The sequence below is a fragment of the Astyanax mexicanus genome, chromosome 1 (genome assembly GCF_023375975.1).
Source record: "Astyanax mexicanus isolate ESR-SI-001 chromosome 1, AstMex3_surface, whole genome shotgun sequence".
NCBI lineage: Eukaryota > Metazoa > Chordata > Actinopteri > Characiformes > Acestrorhamphidae > Astyanax > Astyanax mexicanus.
In genome coordinates, this window is record NC_064408.1 from 13,040,722 (window position 1) to 13,061,468 (window position 20,747).

General features: G+C 37.7%; 1 protein-coding gene across 5 annotated transcripts in view; it reads left to right on the forward strand.

The window, feature by feature from the left end:
- The window catches only part of mtmr4 (myotubularin related protein 4), a 108,311-nt gene that overhangs the window by 66,624 nt on the left and 20,940 nt on the right, over nucleotides 1-20,747 (forward strand). For 3 of the 5 annotated variants that reach the window (XM_049466277.1, XM_049466270.1, XM_049466283.1), the window contains 4 exons: nucleotides 11,400-11,516; nucleotides 16,472-16,501; nucleotides 18,121-18,203; nucleotides 20,467-20,633. In XM_049466277.1, the coding sequence (XP_049322234.1) occupies nucleotides 11,400-11,516; nucleotides 16,472-16,501; nucleotides 18,121-18,203; nucleotides 20,467-20,633 (397 nt within the window). The remainder of the gene's footprint in view (nucleotides 1-11,399; nucleotides 11,517-16,471; nucleotides 16,502-18,120; nucleotides 18,204-20,466; nucleotides 20,634-20,747) is intronic. The other 2 variants (XM_049466285.1, XM_007255818.4) reach the window with 1 other exon arrangement.

Below are 20,747 nucleotides of genomic sequence, written 5' to 3' on the forward strand. Positions count from 1 at the left end.
CACAACCAATATTCTTAACTTTAGCCTATTTATTATTTATTATCATGTGAAGTAGCATCATCGTCCTAAGTCAAATTGGTGGGTGAGTCTTACAAAGGTTAGATTACCTATCTTTCAATAAATATATTGATATTCAACGCAGTCGAAGCGATATGATATATCACAATGTCGATAAATTATCCCACCCTTACTTGAGTGTTGATAAGAGTGTACTTGATAAGAATGAAGTTTGGTAAATGTCGTTTGAGTTTGTTTTCTACAGTCAAGCTGTAATTGCTGCTAGCTGAGGAGCGTTTATGCCCGTCTGTGTCCATTGTTAGAGGCGAGCTGACCTTATCGGTTTGATGAATGTGTCTGCAGAAGGTTTATGAGGATAAGTCATCGTTTGCCACTCTCCAATATTGAGGTCTTGCCCACCCTGTGACGCTCTGTCCGTCTCTCTGTCTGCCGGGCTCAGACACTCAGACACACCTACAGCTGCTTGGGCTGGGGGCTGGGGTGGAGAGACGAATATGGAGGAGATGATGAATAAGAGATAGGTGAGATGAGCTGCTTTTGGCTCACTGCGCTAAACAGTGACTCACTGGCACAGAGGCACGAAAATGAGTCAGAAGAAGGTCTTATTCACTTATTCACAGTAGAGTTAAGAGTGCTGCAGTAGGATGTGCAGTTCAACCACGCATACAGTATAGTGCTGGGTGATTTTACGATTAATTCGGTTAATTTGAATTACAGTTTAAATGCAATTTTTAAAATAGAGTAATCGCAATTTTACATACAGGCATTTTATCTTTTTAATCTAAAATATCCAAAAATGCTCCTCATTTCTGAAGTGTTTATCCACATACATATTTTTAACCATACTGCCGAGGACTGAGATTGTACCAAAAGAAGTTCCAGCACTTGCGAAACAAACACCCGGTGGGATAAAGCATATATTTAGCTAGAAATAAAATCTACTGAGGATCCCTGATTAATTGTGGAAAACAAACTCTCCTTCGAAGTTTTTTTCTGTGACTCATTTAGTGCATTATTTCACTTTTTTGTCACTGAAGTATAATCCTGCATTCATTAGTGTGTGACATTCTTCAAGACTGTGTGTACAGGAGGTCAGCACGTAAAATGAATGCATGGGCTTGTAAATCATGTTTTTGGATCATTGTTTTACTCAGCGAGTCGGCTCAACCCAAAGCGTCTAATCACCAAAAACCTTTTTTTAAACCTTTTTTTTTTTAACACAGGTAAACCTAGTTTTTCTTTTCTTTGTCATCTGTAGTTTGATTTTTAATAGGGGCGAGAAAGGGGGGGAATAATCGATTATAATCGAAAATCAGATTTTTGGTGAAAAAAGTGAAAATTTGTTTTTTTTTTAGGTCATGATCGCCAATCACTGTCTATTATACAGTACATACACCTTAGTGTACCCACCAGTGGCGTACAAAGGGGGTATGCAGCCTATGCGACGCATAGGGGCGCTGCACTAGAGGGGGCGCCAAATCAAAGCCCCAAATAAATTTGCGGAGCGCAGTGGGAAAGTAATGACAGGACGCTGACGATTTTAAAACATCTCTCAACCCCCAACCCCCCCCCACCGCTGACTATTTATAAACGCATCTCCCCCCCACCCCCGCTGACTATTTTAAAACGCATCTAACCGCTGCCCACCGTGTTCTTTTAATTTGTTCAAATTCTCACAGCACACAAGCATGTTGTCTCTTCTGATTGGTCAGAGCTGTCTGGTGCAGAAGCTGCTTTAACACAGAACGCTGTATATTTGCTGCTGCGCTTTCAAACAGTGTTTTCAATAGGACGTGCAACGCAGATGTACAGGTAGTAAACGTGCGGCTGCAAGCAGTGAATGCATCACAGACTGCGTAAACAGCATGGAGCAGAGACAGCATTTGTTCATATCTGTGGTGATTAGCATTATCTGGCTAATATATCAGATTAAATTGCGCCTTATCAGCAGTTTAATAAACAGTCAAATAAAAAGGTGTATATTTAATAGCCGGGTCACATCGAGACCAGATCATGTTCTCACCACAAACGAATGTGAGGGACCTGCATCATATAAAGAAGGTGGTCATGGCAGTCATGGCTCATCTGTCTGTAGGTGTGTGTATAAAACGTATCTATTGCCTGTCATAATTTGGGTGCAGAACACTTGAGCGAGGTCTTGCTGATTCATGGCTAATTCTACTGGGCTGAAAGAGAGAGGAGTGGGCAGATAAGTGGATTAAGTTGTAAAGCTGTTTGAGTCATCTCCTCCCTCCGGCACTCGCTCATCCCCTCCCGCCAGCCCTCGCTCGTCAGAAAGCTTAGTTTGGCTCTTTGACTCGCTTTCCTTTAATATAATAAGAAAAGCTTTGTTTAAATAAGGTGCAGTGTTCGTGTAGCTGCTCCCTGCAAATATCACTCGCTCCTTTTTTATTTGCTCTGCGTAAAGCTTGAGCATGCTGTTTACCTATCTCTCTCTCTTACTCTCTCTCTCTCTCTCTCTCTTTTACTCTGCTAGCTCACACTAGCTCCTGCTCTCCCTCTGCAGTCATTAGCATAGCACTAGCAGCTTGAACTCCCAAAATACAGTAAACCTAAATCAAACTTTTGCCATTTATTTTAAATCTAAATGTTTATCTTTTAAATTTACAATAATTGTGTAACAGGGTTTTCACATTACAAGCCACATCGCTCAAATCCGATTTTTTTCTCAGATCTTGACGGGTCACATTTACAAATGTAAGTGTATCCGTATCTGTGTGTAATGTGAACAGATCTGTTCCTGAAACATCTCACATGCTCACATTGATACGTGTATAAATGTCTCCTTCACCAACAACAAAAAAACATCATATTTGAGAGACAACTCTAACTTTATACATCAATTCTCATTTAGCAATAGTTGAAGATAGTTGGAGGATGACATAAAAGTGACAAATTGTCCCCAAATTGCTTTGAATATCTTAGACTTTTTTTCTTAAATTAAAGATAACCTTTTTTTAGATGGAACATGAGAATAGAGTTCTTTTATCCACATTTAGGGATTAAGTGTCTAACTGTTTTCCATTTCTGAACAGTACATTTGTTTGCAGCAATTAAAGACAGTTTAATGATCCTAATTTTAGCTTAAATAATTTTCCTATCTGTTAGGAGTGAGGAGTCATCGCCTAGCAGGGTCAGCTGGGGCCTCACAGGAATCCGAATACCAGTTATGGTGTTGATGAACCTTTATAATTTGGGCATTCATAACCCTGGTCATATTTTTGGGGGGTGGTTGGGTAGTGATTTACAGACCTTATTTAACATGAAGTAGCAACAAGTAAACAGAGTAAAAAAAGAAGTGGAAACTAGGGGTATACGAAAATATAGATATTGTTTTGTATAGCAATATTTAGTTTTACAATACTGTATAGATTTTCAAAAACTCTTTTGATTTTTAATTATTAGTTAAAATGTAAAAATTGATAGAGTGAGAGTGGTTCATTTAGTGTGTCTTTTATACAGGCTGTATAAATGAGTGTTTTTCAAAAGAAATTATCAGTATATCTGCTTGATTACAGTATCATGATATATATGGATTTATTTTATGGTAAACCCTGTATTGTCATACCAATAGAAAACCTTTGTTAGAAGTTGCCTTTTTGTTCCCAGTTTCTCCAAAAGCTTATGATAAACGTATTATTAACAATATTTTAAAATGACTTTAGGGTGTCCGTGTCTGAATCAGTTGTGTGAAAGGTTGTGTGTGTGTGAGTTCAGTAAATAGAATAAGTGTCTGGGAATATAGTGTTCACTTACATTATAACTATAAATGCATTTCTTGTTTCTTGTTAAGTGTTACTGTAAACACAGGCTGGCTTTGTGTTTGTTGGAATGCATGTTAGTGATTCACTGATGCTTAAGGGCATCAGAGCCTTTCAGCTGAGAATGGAAACACTGCCACGGTTGGTTTCAGTTTGATCAAATTCTAAAATATATTCAACCACAGACATCTCAGCTGTTTTGAAGCATCAACAGCAGGTGAACAGAATGAATGTTGGCCAGAATTGGAAACACGTTTACAAGCACGAGCCAGATTTAGTTCCTCATTCAGTTCTTTTAGAGCAGTAGAATTTGATTAATGGCAGGAGAAAATGGGATTAGCGTTAATGTTGTTAGCATTTTTAGACTGGCTTACTTCACATGTTAATGTTAGGGCTGGCCCGAATAGCGTTTTTTGAGCTCCGGATATTCGGCACTGATTGGAAGCGAATATTCGAATATTCGTTTTTTAAAAAAGAGGTAAAAAAAAAAAAAAGCAAATAACGGCCCCTTTAATCCACTGAAAAATGTTCAATTTGCTCTGACCGAGGAGACATATTCACCCCGGATTTTTGGTGTTTTTATCCCGGATTTTTGTGTTTTCACCCCATATTTTTTTCTGTGTTTTTAGCCCAGATTTCTTTGTGTTTTCATCCCGGAATTTCTGCTGCCCTACACCGCGGCTTATCCGCTGCGTAAGCAGGCTAGGAGGCTGCTGCACGGTTTCTCCGCTGCGCAAGCCAGCCCAGTAAATTGCTGTTTGTGTTTTCACACTTAGGTTATTTGCTTAAAAAAACAAACAAAAAAAACGTTTGTTCAGGAAGTATTTTATATTCTTAAACATTGGTAATTATATTAGAGGACAGTCATTGTAAACTGTACTTCGTCTATTTCGGTTAAAGGATTGTGCAGGGCATATTACTGATTTTGTATTTTTGCACTTGGGCTATAAGCTCAATATGAAATATTTTGTTTGCTTAGAAATTATTTTATATTTTTAAACCATTTTAAATTATATTAGATAAGAGGAAATTCGTTCAGACATCATTTTTGTAGGCCAGGCTTTTGTAACCGATTTAGCCCCTACTGTTGCCACATTACCCCTTACGTTTTATTATATAAATCAGTTTCGAAGAGCCTGCATTTTTTTTATCATGTATAATAGAGGTCTGCGCGAGACTGATTTTTAAACCCACTCTTCCACGCTCCCGCGTTTCTGTCTCGTTACCGCGCCGCAAAAAAATTGCTTCTTTTAATCCCGCGCCCGCCCGCCACATACACATTTCTGCCGCTCCCGCCCCACGTTCCTAATATAAATTAAATAAACTACATTTAATGCTTCAAATTTACTTATATATTTATTAAAACAGCAGCGCTGAATAGTGTGGTCCCGTTCCTTACCCCAGTCCAAACACCATCGGTGTGTGCGTGTGTGTGTCGGTCCATCCTGCGCGTTGAGAGTTTTCTTTAGGTTTTTTTTTTTTTTACAATTATTACAGTTTTCTTAACTATTTATTAATTTGCTCCCGCATCGTCTGGATTAAACTCCCGCTCCAGCCAATAACAGTTCAGTTCTGTCCCGCGCGCAAGATATTCTGACGGGACCCGCGAGAACAGAAGTGGTTAGAGTGAGGTTGAACTCTGGAAAGGAGAAAAAAAACGAATATCCGAATACCAAAATTAAAAACCGAATACCTACTCAACGAACGAATATCCGAATACCCGAATATTCGGGTCCAGCCCTAGTTAATGTATTGCACTTTTAAATGTCATTCACAAACTGGCATCTGGGGCAGCACCTCCTTTCTCCTTCTCTTTTTCTCTCTCTTATTTTCTCTCTCTCTCTTTTTCTCTCTCTCTTATTTTCTCTTTTTCTCTCCTCTCTCTCTGTTTCTCCTTCTCTTTTTCTCTCTCTCTTATTTTCTCTCTCTCTCTTTTTCTCTCTCTTATTTTCTCTTTTTCTCTCTCTCTTTTTCTCTCTCTCTTATTTTCTCTTTTTCTCTCCTCTCTCTTTTTCTCTCTCTCTTATTTTCTCTCTCTCTCTTTTTCTCTCTCTTATTTTCTCTTTTTCTCTCCTTTCTCTGTTTCTCTTTCTCCTTTTCTCTCTCTCTTTTTTTCTTTCCCTCTCTGTTCCTCTTTCTCTTTTTTTCCCTCTTTCTCTCTCCTCTCTTTCTTTTTTTCCTCTTTCTTTCTCCTTTGGCTCTCTCTCTCTCTCTCCTCTTTCTCAGTTTTTTCTCTTTCTCTGTCCTCTCTTTTTTTTCTCTTTTTCTTTCTCTCGGCTCTCTTTCCTCTTCTCCTCTTCTTTCTCTCTCATCTTTTTATTTTCACGTTTGTCATGTTCTTTTTCTCCTATTTGAGATCTTTTATTTTTTTAACCCTGTCAATCCTGGGTTATTCCCCTTAATAATGAATTATACTGTAAAACTATTATGTATGCACTATATTGGTTTAATTAGGTTCTGTTTATCTAGTTTTAGAACTTGGATAAAGATCTGGTCACATCAGAACAAGTGTATACAGAAATATCAGAGGTTGTCATGGGTTCTCATCATTTGTAGCAGCAGAGTTTCCCCTGGTTCTGTATCTGCTGGAGCTCTGTTTAAGAAGACACGTTATGTAAAGCAGGCTGTCTGATATTAAGAAGGATTAGTTATTAAATATTAGTCAGCTCGAGCTGTTTCTCACTGTGATTTGTAGTTGACTCGTGCATCACTGTCTGGCTGCATGACTCAGAACATTGAGAGCTTACAAATAAGAACTGTCATCATTAATCGATTAAACTGGATTTAAAAATCTATTAAACTCTCCCTTTTCAAAAATAATTATATTAAATTGTGGTTGATTCATTACTTGCATAAGAGATGTAGTAAATAGATATTCAGTGTCTTATATAAATACTAAGTGTACTAAGTGTACTAAGTGTAGTTTTGCTTGACTAATGCTGAAAGATCCTGGAGGGTCTCCTACACCACAGAGGTCTTCTGATTGTAGTAGTATATGTGTAGAATCTACCTTAGTCTTTATAAAGATTCTTAAACATGTTATTAGAAAACATTGCTGAACAGCAGTTGTGAAAGTTACCTCAAAACACAGACCAGACCAATAACACATTTTTGGAACTCCCACACCTGTATAAATTAAGGTTCTATCTAGTATGGAAGGGCGAACAGTGGCCAACGTGCTCATGGCAAGGTGACTTGAATTGTTCGTATTTTTTGACTGATATGTATGATTATTGTGTTGAACTACATTTTAATATGTTTCAAGTGTACCTATACAAATATAAATATACACTGACATGCTACGTATGGGTCAGTATTGTGTCCCATGACTTTTGCCATATCCCATGGAAGCTAAAGAACAGTAAACTGATCTGTGGTATGTATGCTTTTGGGATCTCCTGAATTGAATGTGGATGTGATGTCAGTTTGAGTCTGTTCTCACGTACAGCTACAGTGGGTGGTAATGCTTTCTATATCTATTCTCTGCCTGTCACCTTGCCATGAGCACATTATCCAGTATTCAGCCTTCCTTACTAGATAGCACCTCACAACTTATGCAGGTGTGGGCGTTCCACAGTTTTGGCTCTTTGGTCTGGTCTGTGGTTTGAAGCATCTTTAACAACTGCAGTTTAGCATGATCTCTTATAAGGAATCTTTGCAAAGACTGGACGGGATTAGTTTCTTCGGGGGTCCTGGGGTAATTTTCTCTTTTATGGGGGGTCTTCTGTGATTTTATTCCTGTCTGGAACGACCATGTACGTGCGAAAATTACAGACTGAATTATCTACTGTTTTTCTCTGAACTCTGTGGTCCTCAGATAATTTTAGTCCTGTCCAGACGCACATCTCTGAATTTCATCTGCTCACATTTAATAAAATAGCTGCTACACACCGTAATTAAACAGTGGGTGGAAATGGAGGAGCTACTGAACGTGATGTCATGTGAGCGTGAAAGCCAAAAAAAACTCACTGGTACTCCTGTTTTTTCTATTTTAGTCTAGATGCAAGAGTTTTATCACTGAGTAGAAGTGTAACATTTTTTTCACAGACGTCCCTCTGAGAAACTAATCCCATCAGGATAGAGCTTATGGTAAATTCTACCTATTTACTAGGAGAAATAATCTATAAAGACAGTTTTTTATGAAATTAAGAGACACTGAGAGTTTAATTCATCACACAGAAAAAGACCTCCGTGGTGTAGGAGACCATCCAGCATCCTTCATCCTCCTCCATCAGTTTCCACAGCTTCTGGGCTGAAACTTTCCACTGATGATGTTCATCCATTTAGGTTTAATTCAGTCTGAAATTAATTCAATCCGACCACAACCCAATGTTATCCACTCTCACAGAGTTCCGTCGCAGCTTCTGCAGAGCCGAACCCGAATGTTTAGAAGCCCTCGCACCCACAGCCAGCCGCCACACACACAAACACACCTTTGTTTAGTCTGACCCTGTTTTTTGGCCTGCTACTTTCTGAGCTAACTGGGTATCCACATTCGGCCCTGAAGCGCTCCACTGTTCAGGGCCTTTAAAAAACAAGACTTCTCTCTGGACGCCCGGTCTGTTAGTGCTCTGCCAGCAGGACCCCAGGGGCCTGCCCATGAGGTCCTGTTTATCCATAGCCTTTAAGTGAACGCTGCCATCGGTGCACCAAAGGGGTAACCACACAAACCACTGGCAAGGATGGCATCATGGAAGAGGCAAATTAGAACCAGATGCATTGCAGCCGGTTTAAATGAAAAGGCTTAAAACATCTGGAGAGAATGTTCACGTTAATGTGTGTAATGTGGAAAGAGTTATCATGAAATCGTCATCGACAAGTTAAAAAATGCAACAAGTAGAATTTGTTGGAATCTAATGAAACTTTATAATAAATGATTACAATAATAAAGCAAAATGGTACGTTTATTGGGGGCAACTGTACAATTGAAAGAAGACTCTATTGCATGGGTCCGCAAGCATGGGTATTGATGTGGGCCACAAGCATGAAACATTTGGCCCGTGAGGTTCTTTGAACGATAATGGAAAATAAAAGAATAATTAAATGCTTCTCTGGTGAGCTTTTGTTTACATACCTCCCCTGTCTCTCTGTTGCGCTCGGCGTGACTTTAGTTTCTGCCTGTTCTCTTTTTTCTGCCCGTTCTTAGGCTCCCTATCTCCTTATAAGGGCGTTTTTTTTCCCGGCCATGTCCCAATTCACTAGCCGGGTAGCGGTAGTGTATTAGATCGTGACCCTGACCACATGGGTTCGATCCCGCATGAGAAGCGGTGTGTTTATTTATTGATTTTTTTCCTTTCTTCTTGGGTTACCTACTGTTCTGCAATTCGGTTCAACAACCATCTGGGCTGGAGAGCTACTAATCTGTAGCACTCCATCCCATTACACTTTATTTTCCAAAACAGAAACATGGTTTTGCATGGTGACAAACAGGTTCTGTATGGCATCTAGGAAACTCCTGCTGTATGTGGGCAAGCATGATCCTGCTGAAATAATAAAATAATCTGCTATAATCTGTTGAGCAATGATGTGCCCCCTCTCAAAGTCTGTCTACTGGTCAAAATTGCTTCTTGTGTGTCATAAAAGCATATCTATCAGTCTCTCACCAAGAGGTACACTAACCGAGCGATGTGTAAATAAAAAGGAAACACTTGCTGTCAGTAAAAAACTTTAGTAAAAGACTAAATACTAAGTCATAAAACACCTAGACAAAGTCCCCAACAATCATAATGATTTGGGTAATAATTGTTGACCTAGTTAACAATATAGCCATACTATCTCTACCTATTGCGTAATGTGTTTGCCAACACTTAATTATTAGCTTAATTACTGGTTGTAATTTACAATAGTGGGTGAATCAGACCTTTATTTTTTTTATTAATCCATTGTTGTGGTCAATGTATTCAGTTGTTGACATTGAGTATTTGACATTGAACTGAAAAAAAAACAAGCCTCATTTCTCATTTTAAACAATGCTCCTTCACGGTCAAACTGCTTCTAAATCTAAGAGCTCAGTTCTGCTCAGTGCTGGTCCTGGTGATCTACCAGGGTCTGCCCTGCAGAGTTGGCTCCAAATGTAACCTAACACTCCTCATCCAGGTAATTAAAGCCTTGAGGGGTATCTGAATATATAAGTGGGCTCTCCAGGGTGGTCGATGTCCTATGCAGGACATGCAGTGTTCTAAATCATCTTTTATGAAGGGCAGAGCAGCAGATCTTTAGTGTTGTCCTCTAATATTGCATTTTATTCTGTGTGAAATTAATAATTAGAAAGCTTATATTTGATTTATTTAGCTTTTAATTGTGAAGCAGATCTAAATTAACCACTTCTTAACCAGTTGGCCTAAAGATTTCTGAAATAATGATGCTCCATCCAATACATTTGGGATTTGTCGATATCATGGACAAGATTAATGCTTCTGTTGTCACAAGTCAAATGTCTAGAAGGTCTGGAGTCTTGGTGTAGGGTGCAATTTTTCACCTTCACTCTTAATTACAGGAGCTTTGTCAGCCCAATGGTATATTTAATAAAGTCCCTCAATAAGTGTCCCTACCCTTTCTAAAAAAAACACACACACACACACACACACACACACACAGTCGGGTGCACTATTCCAGCAGGACAATGCTTGTCCACATGCTTCTGCAATCGCAAGAGTTTATATTGAACTTATATGTGACACACAAGTGCTATACCATGTTTAACTGCATTGCCAGACCTATCCCTGATTGAAAAAATACGGGTTGCCATTTGACCAGCTATAAACACACCATCCCTACTGCAAAATGAAATGTATATCGCTTCACTTACATTATATCTACAATTACCATATTTTTTGCACTATACCATATTTTTCACACTTAAAATCCTTTAGTTTTTCCAAAAATCAACAGTGCACATTGTAATTCGGTGCGCCTTATGTATGACGTCTACCAGTCAGGCTTCTACCAGTCAGGCTAAGAAGCAGTAAAGCCACTCCACTGAAGTACAGCGTTATAAAGGAGTTTCAGTTAAGTTTCTCCAGCACCAAGGCTGGAGCAGTGTTAGCACTAGCCACTTACCATACTAGCTCTTTCTCCACTCAGAATTGAAAATATTGAAAATCTAAGCTCACTGTAAATAAACAGAAGCGCTTAACTCACTCAAATAAATAAACATTTTTGAGGAGAGAAATCTATGTAGATTAACATCCAGCACTTATTTGACTTTTAAAGAAAATGTTTTTTTTTTTGTTTCTTTGTTTCTTTGTTTTTTTTTTTTTTAATTACAGTTTTGTAAATTAGGCACTATTCCCTATTAGAAGGAAAACATGGCGACACCCCTGTTCCTTGCTATTGTCGCTTAAAATGCGTCTTATAATCCGGTGCACCTTATAGTCCATGAAATACAGTGTACAATTTACAGTGTATAATCTTCAGCCCTGTATCGTGTTAGCTATGATATTGCCTAGTTTTTGCTAATTCACATCCTGTAACACAGTTCTCGCCTGTTTATTTATTCTTGATATATTAAACAATGAAAGCTGATCTGAGCCAACAGCCACAAGGGCAAGTTCTACCAGGACTCTCAGTATTAAAGCCCCTGTGTTTGTCTCTCTTCAGGTGCCTTTCCCAGCTCTTCAAGGGGAGGGGGTGGAGTATCTGGGCCGTGCCGATGACGCCATCATCGCCATCTCTAACTACAGACTTCACATCAAGTTCAAGGACTCTATCATCAATGTAAGAGCACATACACATACACTCTATAGTACAGGCAGCTATTTCTTTTCTACCATGTTTTTTTGTGTTATTTTGGCATGTTATAAATAGTTCTTGAAAAGAGTAAGTAAAAGCACTTTGACCTGCACATGTGACGGTCATATGATTTACGCCTGTTTCCACCACTCAGCCACAGAGTTAACCCTGTATCAGAGCTAAAGTTTACCTTATGGCAGGTAATGAATGCTTTTATCTGGCTCCCTGCAATCTGCTGAATGTATTATAGAGTTCCCAGGCCACCCACTCCGGTAACTGTAGCCCTGCACTCACAGCACTGTCGGTTACAGTCGCTCTGAGGCTTTTCTCCGATCTCCCAGCTGCCGTAAGCTAGATTTCTGTGCTTTTCAGTTCTCTTGTCCCAGTGAGGTGAAGCCTTTCCCGGGACACTCTTGGCTTTTAGCCCCTGATCTGAAAGACCGCTGGTTCTTTCACATCATGCCAGAGAATGCGTGAGGTCATGTTGGTCTCTCCTTCACTCCAGCACCAAAGACTCAAGTGTTTTCCGGTAACCAGCTTGCTGAATCGTCTCTGGCGCCACTTTTGAGTGGTTTCTATTACATCTAACAAAGAGAAATCTAGAAATGCACTGATATAGGATAGAGTTTCAGTGTTGACAGATAAATAAATACTTCATTTGCCATAAATTAGGTGAGAAATTTAGTCAAGAACCATTTTCATATTACATCATATTGCATTTTTAATAATTAACTCAGACCTGAATTTTATAATATAAATAATAATAAATATAAATAATATAAATAATAATAATAATGCTATGTTCTGTCTGTAATGCACACAAAGGAAGACTAATATTATAACATAAAATATATATCAACATTAAATCCAATTAACTAAAATGAGGAACTGTTTTTATGTCTATTGGATTAAAAGCAATCAATCATAAACATTAAAATAAACATGAAAAAAGTGTTCTAAATTACATGAAATTAGTGAAAACTAACTATTTTAATCTGCTTCTTTGGATCTAGTGCTGTTTTTTTCCAGTGCAGTAGGCTATTGTTTTATTGGCCTATAAACATTTTCATCGGCTCATATTTATATAGTCTATTCTGATTAAAAACAGTGTTATGTTAAAATTAGTGTTATGTGCAACAAAACATTTGAAAAAATAAGAAAATACATGACAGTCATTGTAAAGGACGCAGGGTCTGAAAGGGTTAATAAAGGTTTACACTGCAGTCTGTTGCTGTAACTGTTCGGCAGGCCAAAGATTGACCCGTGATGTGCATGTTAATACATGCAGCCCGTAATAAAAAAAAAAAAAAGTACCCTTGTTGATATTATCTTTGCTCTCTTTTGCATATACTAACTTGGATAGCCAGAGTAAAAAACACAGGGTCAGTTTGATTTTGTATTTTAATAACGTGATATAAAAGTGAATAACTCCCCATGAGTAAAACAAATTCAATAATAATATTAATAATAACGTTGTGCTTTATATGACACTTGTCATACTAGAAATGCAGCACAGAATGCTCCACATCAACATATAGGAAGGTATTACAACTGTGACTGTAACTATACACAATATGAGCAAGTCTAAGTGAAAAATATATAAATTAATTTAAAAATTAAAGATTGTCTGCTAAAAATATTTCATCATGATATTTACACATATATCAGATGTCTCAGAACACTTACCAGATACCCCTATTGAAAGTATATCATGTAGTCAAGTACAATGAGCATCAGAACACAATAACCAGATACCCCTCTCAAGAGACCATAACTCAGCCTAGTACAGTATCAGAGCACTAACCGGTTACCCCCTCTAGAGTACTACACTCAGCTCAGGCCTGTGAGTATCATAAAACTAACTGAATATTTCTCTCAAGACACTGATATCTGACAATAATTTCCCCCTTATCCATTGCTTGCTTGGGCATTCAAATATGTCATTTTCTCTTTTATTTCTGAAATAAAAGAGTTCTCTTTGAATTTTGACCCTGTATATTATTATACTAGTAAATTATTATGTAGAAAAAACATGGCTATTAAAAAATCAGTTTAAAACAAACATAGATGGGTATGAACAAAACTTAATATATCTAAAATATACTAACAATTTTTGAGAAGGTCCAAATATAAATACATTGATTTTAGTTGCTTTTAAAGCTGGTAATGGTGGGTGTCTGAATATTGCCATTAAAGAGTTTGGGAGAGATTTGATGTGTTGTGGAAAAAAATGATTATAGTTTTCTTTTTGGGACATTTAGCAAGCCAACATTTCATGACCTTAGAACACGATTTGGAACATACTCTATTAGGCGTTTAGAGATTAAAAAAGCTTTGGGAACCAATAAAAGGCAGAGAAAAACTGTTTATACTGTTTATAATGTTTTTTCTGCAGCATTCATAACAAGTACTAAGTTTTGGCAGACCTATCTGAAATGAAAAATACCATATCTTACATAATACTGCTTTAATATATAGGCTGTTAATGTCAAGAAACTTACAGTACAGCCTACAAACTACATTCACCTTTGTCTCCATTAGTGACGTAATGCGTGTTTTTCATGGCCTGCGTCGTCCTTCACATTTGACCTCGTTAACTGAGTATTACGACACTCGAGCTCTGATGTTGGTTCTCTGAGAGATAACTGACAATTTAACCTTTCATCTGCTATAAATACATCATGCTGCTCTATGAATTAATAACCTCAGTTACCCTATTATAACCTGAGCTGTTTTTGCAGCAGCAGGGGTTAGTTGTTATGGTCCTGTTCCTGTTAACTCATGTTTGCTGGTTCTGTTTGTCCTCAAAACCCCCACATGTTCCCTCTACATTCTTCTAAGCCCTGGAGGCAGATATCCAGCCTGTTGATGTTTAAATTTGGACTTTTTTAGTATCTTAACTGTATCCGCCATGACCACCCAGCCCGTCATATTTTCAGGTATTTTAAATAGTGAGTCAGTTCAGACCAGAGCTGCTAAAAGTCTCTGGAGACAGGTTGCGTCAACCCTGCGGCAGACATGACTGACTGATGGTGTCCTGTTTTGACCTGGCTGGCTGAGTTGAACTTAAATACGGGCTTTGTTAGTGTGTGTGTGTGTCACAGTCCACATGTGTGTACAAATCAATATGTATTTTTTTAACCCATTTATTTATTATAAATGAGGAAATTGCCTTTTTTGTAATTAAAAATGCACTTTGTGAGTAGAATTGGGTGATATTTTTACTACAGTCATACCATTTTAAAATATCACTATTCTATATGTTATTATTGGGAGTTGAATGTAGAGTAAGCTGCACAAATAGTGCACATGGTCCTCCATATACAGCTCTGGAAAAAAATAAGAGACCACTTCAGTTTCTGAATCAGTTTATCTTATTTTGCTATTTATATGTATATGTTTGAGTAAAATGAACATTGTTGTTTTATTCTCATTTAGAAAATGTGAAATGGCTGAAACAACAAAAAAGACACAGAGCTTTCAGATCTAAAATAATGCAAAGAAAACAAGTTCATATTCGTAAAGTTTTAATCAATATTTGGTGGAATAACCCTGGTTTTTAATTACAGTTTTCATGCATCCAGGCATGTTCTCCTTCACCAGTCTTACACACTGCTTTTGGATAATTTTATTCCACTACTGGTGCAAAAATTAAATCAGTTCAGTTTGGTTTGATGGCTTGTGATCATCCATCTTCCTCTTGATTATATGCCAGAGGTTTTCAATTTGGTAAAATCAAAGAAACTCATCATTTTTAAGTGGTCTCTTTTTTTCAGAGCTGTATATAGCTTCTGGTCAGTTTTAACCTGTGCTTTATTAAAACAGAAAAATGATCAAATGCAAAGTTCAGTTACTTTACAGGGTATTGAAATATGTTTTCTAAGTCCCTATGCGCACATTTTAATCAGTCATTTAATAAATGTTAAACTGTCAGTCTGATTATTTACAAGTGTTGGAAACACTTTACAATAAGCTTTACAAATAAAAGTTAATCACTTTAATTTAACATTGTTAAATGGTTTCGTAACGTCTGAACTTATGAAAAATTGACACTAGTTAAGACATTCTCAAACATGACTACATTTTAAAGGAACCATCAGTAAAAAATGACTACAGGAGTCTAATTTCCAACACTGGACAGAGTTCTGCCCCAGCCTGTCCTCACCAGATGCGAAGTTCATGCGGGTTGCCAGATTGACACAAAGTGGCAAGTGTAGATGAGTCTTACTCTGTTGGTAATCATTAAATATATACGTTAGCAATGTCCAAAATGCCCGTCTCTACTACACTAGTGGTGGTGGTAAATAACCAAAATACCAGCTATAGTGAGCAAGCCAGCTTGCCCATTTCCATGACTGCAGAACACTGTTGCTTGCTACTGTCTATACCTGGCAACCCTGTGTGTGGAAGTAGGACAGATTTCCGGTGATGTTATCACACTATTTAAAGAAAATACTGGCTAAAGCTCTGCTAAAGCTGTCATATATCATATATCTGATGATAAAATTTAGAAAAGGTAAGTTTATTGCAGAGGTTAGTGGGTTTTTTTTTTATTATTCAACCAATATGGCTATTCAACAGTCACACACCCTCACTACACCAATCACCCTTAACCATTTTAGCCTATTCCTACTGTGTGACTTTATTTCATGCTGTAGTTATTCAGTAAACCTTGGACTTTTTTCTTTGCTGTGCTTTCTGTTCTAAATCTGCTGCATTGTCCCTGTATTTGCATTACCGTTTCATTCATATTTTTTGGTTTTGTCAATTTTGCCCAGTCATTTTTCCATTTTCCTGCCTGTTTCCCCTCCTTTTGTCTTCCCATTTATTATCATTCTCTCTCTTTTTTCTCTCGTTTTCTTTCCTCTTTTTTCCCCCCCATCCTTTTTTTTTCTTTCTGTCTATGTGTCTCTCTTTGTCTGTGCCCTGGTGTGTTTTAGACGTACCCAGGTGTGGACACTGAGATCTCTGTGAGTATCCTTCACTTTTCCACCTCACTCATCCTCCCATTCCTACTGTCATCCTATTCCTTCCTATGACTGTTTCATGTATTTCTTTATTCTTCCTTTTTCTTTGTTTCTTTTTTTTTTTTTTTTTAATTAAAAGTTTGTCTCAGTAGGTGTGTGCATTAGTCTAGTAGAGATAAGAACTGATCTGGTGCATTAATAAAGCTAATGAACCCATGCATCCTGAGTTCTGCAACTCTGGTAAAATAATGCCTTACCGACTTGGGGTAGATTGTTTTGGGCTGTTTTCCTCCTGATAAAATAAAATTAAACTTTTATATACAAGACTGTGTAATCAGGCAGAAAACAGTTGCATCTTTTAAAATCAATTGGATGCACCAAGCAAATGAAACACTGTGAACGCAGGGTAACAAATCTTAAGTGTAAAGTACCGTACATAATGTTTTTCCAGGTCATGAAAGGGGAGGAGCCTTAAACATGTCTTCCAGAGTCAGGCTTGTACAGGGAGAGCTGTGGTCAATCTCAGTACTGCACACAAACAAAGCACATTTATATAATTACAAGCTGGCCATTACTCAGGCTGAAATATGCCAAACTTTTATATACTATACCTGTCTCAGCTATTGGTGCACCTTAATGTAGCTCAATTTATTTATAAAAAATATATACACTATATTTATCTGGATACATATACAGATCTGGGAAAAAATTTGAGTAAAAAAATATTTTTTTATGTTTGAGTAAAATGGTCATTGTTGTTTTATTCTATAAACTACGGACAACATTTCTCCCGACTTCCAAATAAAAATATTGTAAATTAGAGCTTTTATTTGCAGGAAATGAGAAATAGCTAAAATAACAAAAAAGATGCAGAGCTTTTAGACCTCAAATAATGCAAAGAAAACAAGTTCATATTCATAAAGTTTTAAGAGTTCAGAAATCAATATTTGGTGGAATCACATAGTTCTAATCTGATATAGATACTTAGGTTTCTATTTAATTTAATGATGAGTATCTACATACTATTTACTATGCTATACACCTCCTACATAGTATAAGAGAAGTTTGGTATTCTTAATATTAGCAGTATTGTCTGCATTCAATTCAATTTCACTATTAAAAGAAACAGTAGAGAAACCCCAGCTCGCCAGCCCTCAGCTTTTTTGGGTTCCGCTTGTTTAAAAGAGGCTCTGTTGGTGTGAGAATAGAAAGGCTGGATCTATTTTAGTCGAGGAGTGTTTTTAGCTGATGCTATTGTCTGGAAACCGCAGCTAGCACTTCCATACAATGGCTGGCCTTTGATCAGCACAAAAAATTTCAGCTCCTATGAAACTGACCTCAATTGTATTAAAGCATATCGACCTGGTCTGGATAAAACTTTTTATCTTAAAAAAAAAAACACCAGCTTTACTGGAGAAGTAAAAAAAAAAAAAACCTTTCTAACTTTCAGTGGAAGTCAGTGTAAAAAGATTGGAGCATTTCTATTGGTCCATTCATCATGTAATTTTGATGTGATGTTCATAACAACCACTACAGCATGTACAAAAAATGTAATTAAAGTTTTACAGTACAGTAGTTGAGGTTTTGATTGCAGTGTGATCATTGGCTGTGTTCTGTTGCAGGTGCCTCTGAGGCTGATTGAATCCGTGGAGAGCAGAGATATGTTCCAACTGCACATCATCTGCAAGGACTCCAAAGTAGTAAGGTAGGTACTAATTCACCAATAAAGATTTACATTTCCTATACATATGTTATAATCGTAGATTCACCAGTCAGCCAAAACTTTACGCCCTCAGACTCACAGACGTAGCAAATAATGTTAATTATATTATATTATCATAATAATAATAGTGCATTTTAAAGAGATTTGGTACTGTGCTTTAAATATAAAACTCCTTAACAGAGCAGTAAGATTGTATTAGCTCATTTAAACGATTAATAGAGTATTAGAATAAAACTATTAGGCATGTAAAATATCAGACAAAACTGACATTGCTATATTTTTTTCTGCATATATAATTACAATATTAAATACTGTATGTAATAGAATATTCTGTGTATTGAAGATTAAAGTACAAACAAGGTAATAATGAAATAAAATCTGCCTGTGCTAGACAGGTCATGGAAAATAAGGACAATGGAACTTTTCATTTTATTAAGATTAGTCTTACAGAATTTTTTTGTTTGGGGGGATTAGGTGTCCCAATACTTTTGTCCATTTTGTAAAAATGCATTTTCTCTGCCCCATTCTAGTTTTTTTTTTTTTTTTTTTTACTTTTTTTGTCCTGAAAACATGAGCACACACACACTCTGGCCTGCTTGCACATATTCATATTTCGTAATAATATGACTCGGAGACATAAAATATAGAATATGTGTAGTCAATCTTGTACTTTTCCATTTTTCCTTCATCTACTCCTTTTTTTTTTTCCTCTGGTCTATTCTTCTTCTCCTCCTCGTCGCAGCTGTCAGTCACACTCGGGTGTATTATGCAGATGCATGCAGTAGGCTCACTCATGCTGACTCCTCAGTGCTTCTAAAAGTGTGTGACAGCTTCTTTTCTGAAGGGGCGCCATGTTTCTGTGTGTGTAGAGCAGCAGCACCTTTGTGTTCGCGGCTCCAGGGGGGGGGGGATGACCGAGCTTTTTGGCCGGAGAACATCTGAACGGAGAGAGAGAGAGAAAAAGAGAGACTGGGAACAGCCCCCTTTTTCTTTTTTCTTTCTTTTTTTTTCCACACAAAGAGCACTCTGTTTCTGAGGCTTTATTGCCACACACTCACAAAGACACAACGATACACAGAGGAACAATACGCACTCAAAAGTTTGCATCATCTGTAAAACTTCAAAGTGTGCACTCAGAAGCTTCTCATGAGCTGTACAGGTTTGAAGGTTTTGTAATTCCAGCAGATGTTTGGGCCTATGGGAACGTGTTCTAGTGCATCCACCCATTACTGTGTTGGTGTGTACTCTAATTTTGAGTAATTTGGATGAGAGACAGATATGACAGCAGCTCTTTGTGTGGTGTGTTTGTGTGTGGTGTTGACATAAGGGCATCCAAGAATTTGAGGCCTACTCGTTCTCTCACTCCTCCTCCTCTTTTAGTGCTCTGATCTGTTTTTTTTTTTTCACCACCAAGTAGTATTATTAAGAATGCAGTTATGTTCTAATATCCAGTACTTTACTTTACTTATCTTATAATTCTAATACATAAACATGAATATAGAATTAATTGCAAATATAAATTGCAAGCCTGATATTACATGGACATGGCAAAAGTCATGGGATATACAACAGCTTGGGAACTCCCGCGCCTATATGTATAAGGTTGGAAGTTGGAAGGTTTTATCTTGTGACTGAGGTTGGGGTTTAGTAAAATTGTTGCGCTGTCACTATGATCGGGCAAACGCTGGTTCAAATCCCAGTCATGCAGCTTGCCATCAGCTGCCGGAGCTGCAAAAGAGAACAACTGGCCTTGCTCTCTCCGGGTGGGTAGATGGCGCTCTTTCCAGTCATTACTCCTAGGGTGATGTTGATCAGCACAAGGCATCTGTGAGCTGATGTATCAGAACCGAGTCGCTGCGCTTTCCTCCGAGTGCATTGTGATGCTACTCGGCAGTTGTAAAAGAGGTGGTGGCTGACTTCACATGTGTCGGAGGAGGCATGTGCTAGTCTTCACCCTCCTTGTGTTAAGGGCATCACTAGTGATGGGGGATATACAATTAAGTAACAGTTCTGTAGGAATGCATGTGCACTTGGCATTATACTGTTTTTTTTTTTTTTTAAGTCAAGATAGTGTTTTCGTAGTTATTAACCCTACACTACTAATACTAATAATTCCTTAAATACTAAATTCCTTATAACCTTAAACTACAGTGTTAAAGTAAGCTTTGTCAATGTGTTTTAAAGTGAATGGGAATGCCTTGTTGGTTTGATTTAATGGTGATGATGGTGTTTTGTGTCTGGTTAGGTGTCACTTCTCCACGTTTAAGCAGTGTCAGGAGTGGCTGAAGCGGTTAAACAGAGCCATAGCTCACCCCGCCCGGCTGGAGGACCTGTTCGCTCTGGCATATCATGCATGGTGCCTGGGAGGCTGCGCTGATGATGAGGACCAGCATCTGCATCTGTGCAGACCAGGTACACACACATACACACATTTTCACAAAATGAGAAAAGCATAAAGAGGAATCAGAGCTATAGCAATAAACACCCAGGCCTATGAGTGTCCACCAGGGATACAGTTGTGCAGCT